General features: G+C 36.0%; 1 protein-coding gene across 2 annotated transcripts in view; it reads right to left on the reverse strand.

Moving 5' to 3' along the window:
* The window catches only part of LOC145266837 (uncharacterized), a 791045-nt gene extending 788582 nt beyond the window's left edge, over positions 1-2463 (reverse strand). For both annotated transcript variants that reach the window (XM_080122656.1, XM_080122655.1), the window contains exon 1: positions 420-2463. In XM_080122656.1, the coding sequence (XP_079978782.1) occupies positions 420-2264 (1845 nt within the window). In that variant the 5' untranslated portion in view covers positions 2265-2463. The remainder of the gene's footprint in view (positions 1-419) is intronic.
* Between the last annotated feature and the right edge of the window lie 2537 nt (positions 2464-5000).

The raw sequence follows: 5000 nt of genomic DNA on the forward strand, positions 1-5000 counted from the left end.
GGAAAGTTACAATAACAATATTGAACCATCGAAATTCAATGTTTTCTTCTTAAACCCCAACAAAATATAACTTCGGTAATTCGATCATTTTTTTGTCTTGAACGAATACAACTTCTCTATGTAAACAAAACAAAACAAAAAAAGTTGCGGAAAGTTTCTAAACTCCCCAAAACTTTAATGGTCGACCGACGCACATGTTGAATGGTAGCGAAATCGAACGCAGGCTGTATTTTCTGCGCGTATTTCTTTTTCTCACGCAAAAAAAAGAAGAAAGAAAATATGAAAATAAATGTAAATTATTAAAAACAAAATATAGAAAAAAGAAAGCAATTATATATATATATAAATATATATATATATATATATATATATATATATATATATATATATATATATATATATATATATAAAAGATTTACCTTTTCATAAACTTTCGCCATTGTCAGCTCAGTTTCCAAAACCATAACCGCGATACCGAACATGCCAAAGACGAGGCAGTAGTCCGAAATACGTTTACGCCTCTCATAGAGGGCCTTCCTTTTACCCAACCTGTATCCGACGTTGGGCTTTTGCCGTTGCTTATTTGGTTTATCATCAACGTACCGGGGGTAATCACTACCTCCGACCAGAGCTACGCCAACATCCTCGGAGGTGTAGCTCATTTTCGATGAGGTCGGTAGAGATTGCATTGAGGTTGGTTTTTGCAGTTGTTTAAAAGTGCCGATCGCCCCATTGACTCGCATGTAATCGGCTCCGATATCCGATAAAAAATCCTTCGCCTTGGGTTTACCCTCTTCCCTCTGTCCTCCCCCTCCTTCGTTTTGGCTCGGGCATTCATCCTCCGCTTGAGGCGACCTATCTGGCTGAAGTCTAGTGTGGGGAATGCTTTTCAGCATGCTTAAGGGCGGAAGCGGGGTATTTTTATCTACTACGGATGGAGATAATGCAGGTGGGGAGGAGGCAGAGGAGGAAGTCGAAGCAGGTTGCGGGGTGGAGGATGAAGAGCTGGAGGATGAAGAGGTTGATGATGGGTTGGGTGTGGTGCGGCTGGTGCTGCTCTTAAACTGCTGCTGCGGCTGCTGTTGTTTTTTGTTATTGTTGTTCGGTAGGTTGGCAGTAGACGCACACCTAAATGTTCGGGTCGCCAGCGTGCTGGTACTGCTAACACGTCCGACAAGAGAGGCCGACGCCACCGGGGATCCTCCCGTGTCAGTGGAAGAGGAAAGTGACGGCCTATACGTGGGACCAACACTAATGCCGCTCTTCGCAAGGATTCCGAGGGGTCGACCCGTGGTGACGCCACTCGAGCTGTTAGGCACCGCACTGCCGAGTTGAAGCGAAACGCCACTGTCTCCAAGAGGATTACTGTCGCTGCCGGCCGGCGACAATGAGTTAACACCTGAGTTGTTTTTTGCGCCTGTTGCTGTCGCAGATTTTGTGGTCGAGGATGGCGATGATGATAATGACGATGATACAGAGTCAACGTTGCTGACCTTAGGCGCAGTGGTACTCGGTAAGTCATGAGTGGTCGCCGTAATGCTACGAGTAGAACTAAAAGGTTTTAAGGGCGTATAAGCGGCTGGGACAGGAGTGCCTAATAAAGGGCCAGTATTGGTACGTCCACTACCAGAAGTAAAGTTGTGGGGAAAACGGAAAGGGTAGAAATTATCTGGCTGCTGGTAACTGAAAGGTTTTCGGGATGCAAGATACTGCGAAAATTGGTAACGTATTGATTGGGGACAAAGAGGGGGTTTCGAAGCATAATTCGGGGTCCTGACTCCGGATAGAGGTGGCGGCGGCGGAACAGGTTTCAAGAGAGTGTCACCGTATGTTGGTCTGACTGACACAACTAGCGGCTTGGAAGGCGATGAGACAGCGTTCGCACTAACCGTACTGCTGTTCTTGTCAGCAGAGTTTGCGTTGGAACCAAGCTGGCGGTGTTGGTGATGGAGAAGTAAGGGCGAACTTCCTCGACTGTCGTGGGTTGTGTAGCTCTGGAGTTCTATGTCTGGGGACGTGTATGCCCGGTTAATACGTCCGTCGGTGCAGTCGTTGGTGCTGTCAAAGGTGGAGAGCTTGTGACATTCATGCTTCCCCCCTTTCTCCATGTCATCATTTTCCACTTTCTCTGCTGAAGAAGAAGAAGAGGAATAATCATCGTTCGGCGTAACGGTGCATTTGCTTGCTGGATTTTCACGGAGTAGCTGCTCCTTCGAATCAATTCGCGTATTCTCATTGGCTGGTTCCACCATCACTACCGACATTGTTAACTTCAGTTCTACAGATTGTCGCGCTCAATGGGTTTGGTTGGAGGATCAATAATGTGACACTGGTCACACCGCCTCCTCCTGCTCCTCTTTCCTCCTACTCCTCTGTTTCCTTTTACTTTTTCCTTCTTTTGTCGACCCCTAGCTCAACTTAGAGATGCTGATGCATTCACTTGGCCAAGTCAGTTGTCAAGTGATGGCCTTTGGCCACACACACACGCACGCACATACACAGGCACGCACACACGCACACACGCTTATGTCGCATGTAAGGGGATAAATATATTCATATAAAGATAGGGTGAAGTTATACGGAATAAACAATATTAAGGATGAGCAATTATATATATATATATATATATATATATATATATATATATATTAACGTTTTTTTTTCGTTGTTTTGTGCGTATTATTATTTTAAATAACTAATTTTATTAAAAAAAAAAAAAGAAAGAAAATAATCAGAGTAAATTAAAACTTAAACTTTTTTTTCAACCGTAACAAACGGAAGAAGCAAGACTGGAAAAAAGTGTACGATATTTATTGGGGGAGAACAATACTTATTGGAATAATAGGATTTTTTTAAGAGAGTGAGGTAGATAGATAGATAGATAGATAGATAGATAGATAGGAGGAGAGAGATGGGACAAAAGAAAGAGCCAGGGTGAGAGAGGAAAGTTTCTAAAGTATTTATCAAAATAACTGTTGACTTTTGTAAACGAATTCACTTCCGTCAGGTTTTCAAACAACTGACGCTTACTTACATTTAAATATCTATATTTGTTCATAAATAGAAATAAATAAAATAAAATAAATAAAAGTAATTAGCGATTTATGAATGAAAATTGTTTTTTTTTTTTCCTTTTCGTTCATTAAGAACACCGAACGTTTACAAATAAAATTACGTGATTGTAATAAGAATTTCTTAAATAAGATATTATATTTGTCCAATATTTATCCAATATATGGATACATATGCCAATTACAATAAAAGTATGTATCTGCTAGCTGGCACGGGATGTACAAAACTTATATATAAATAAAGTATTGAAAAATAGTTAATAGCTTTCAGGGAAAAATATTCCCGACATTGGAATTTATTTCCGATTCTGTATTTTTTTTTTGTTTCTTATTTCAAGTTATAAAAAAATATAAGATTTCCTATGTATATTTTTATACATTTCCAATACAGTATTATAAAATTGGGACTAAACTATTTGATTCAATAAAAAGTATTTTTTTTTAAAGTTTGTATCATTTTTGTACTTAGCGAAAGAAATATCTTGTTAATTGAAAAACAATATCGCTTAATTGATGAAGAGTGCATCGGTATAGTTTTAAAATATGTTTGAAATTATAACATATGTAAATTTGATTGTAAACGTACTTATTTGTTTAACGGCTACTTTTGTTTTTTCATTTCGTGGTTATGTTTGAGTAGATTTCTTTACACTTAAATTTATTAGGATTTTTCACCGAATGTTGGATATGCTTATATATCACGAAATAAACGTGTCCCGAAAATACAGAAGCATAGGTAAAAAGTTCCACATTAGTAAGCTGAAGTGTTTAATGATTTGCATTACCGTCTAATTTTTATAAAAGATTTAAGTTTGATGCTTCCATAATAATCTTGATATATCATTTGGAAGGATTTATTTGAAGATATCGATATTTATGTCAAGTTACTTTTCAAGTTACTTTTTCATATATGTTTATATGCTATATATATATATATATATATATATGTATATATATATACATACATACACACATGCACATATATATATGTGTGTGTGTGTGTGTGCTTTAATTCTTAAGTTTTAATATATAATGATTTTTTTTTTATTTTTATGTACGCTTTATGTGTTCGTCATTATTGTTTTGTGTTTTATGTTTATATTTTATGTTTTCAAAATAACTATGTTAGGTTTTTATGATTTATGTTTTCCATTTTTGTTCAATAATAATTCTTAAATCAATCCCCCCTCCGAATGAATCCATAAGAAATTTTTGTATAAAAAACACACCACCCAAATATTTATTAATTCCTGTTAAGTTAGGTGAAGTCCATACCCGCTTATCAGATCATATCTACATGAGTAAATTGTAATTTGACATTCTAACATATAGAAAAATATATGTCTACCGTATAGGTAAGAGGTATGTATAGTTCGATACATACAAACCGATAGACATATTGGATAAGCACTGAATGTTCAAATTAAGCGGAAATCAATGTGTTTGTAAATTTAAGAAATGCTCAAAGCAAATTGGTAAGGCAAGCACGCAGTATGTTGCTGTACAAGAATAAATTCTAATCACAAAAGATGAAACACAAATAGAATGGAACCGTTATTGGAGAAATCAAATTCATTTCAACCGACCAGCTGCTCTTCTTACTGCGTTCGTAGAGATTGAAATTCTTGGAGCGTAAATTATGAGTTAATAAAAATGTACCCAGGAAATGGTTCGCTTCGTTGGACGTACGACTAACACCATTTTCAATCCGAACTCTGATGTTAAAATGGGTAAATGGAATTTAGCATGATAAACGTCCTTTACTTATAATTCTACAGACAATTATTATTATTATTATTATTTTTATTATTATTATTATTATTATTATTATTATTATTATTATTATTTTTATTATTATTATTATTATTATTATTATTTTTATTATTATTATTATTATTATTATTATTATTTTTATTATTATTATTATTA

Source organism: Euprymna scolopes, chromosome 4, assembly GCF_053919585.1.
Source record: "Euprymna scolopes isolate OS-2025 chromosome 4, ASM5391958v1, whole genome shotgun sequence".
Classification (NCBI taxonomy): Eukaryota; Metazoa; Mollusca; class Cephalopoda; order Sepiida; family Sepiolidae; genus Euprymna; species Euprymna scolopes.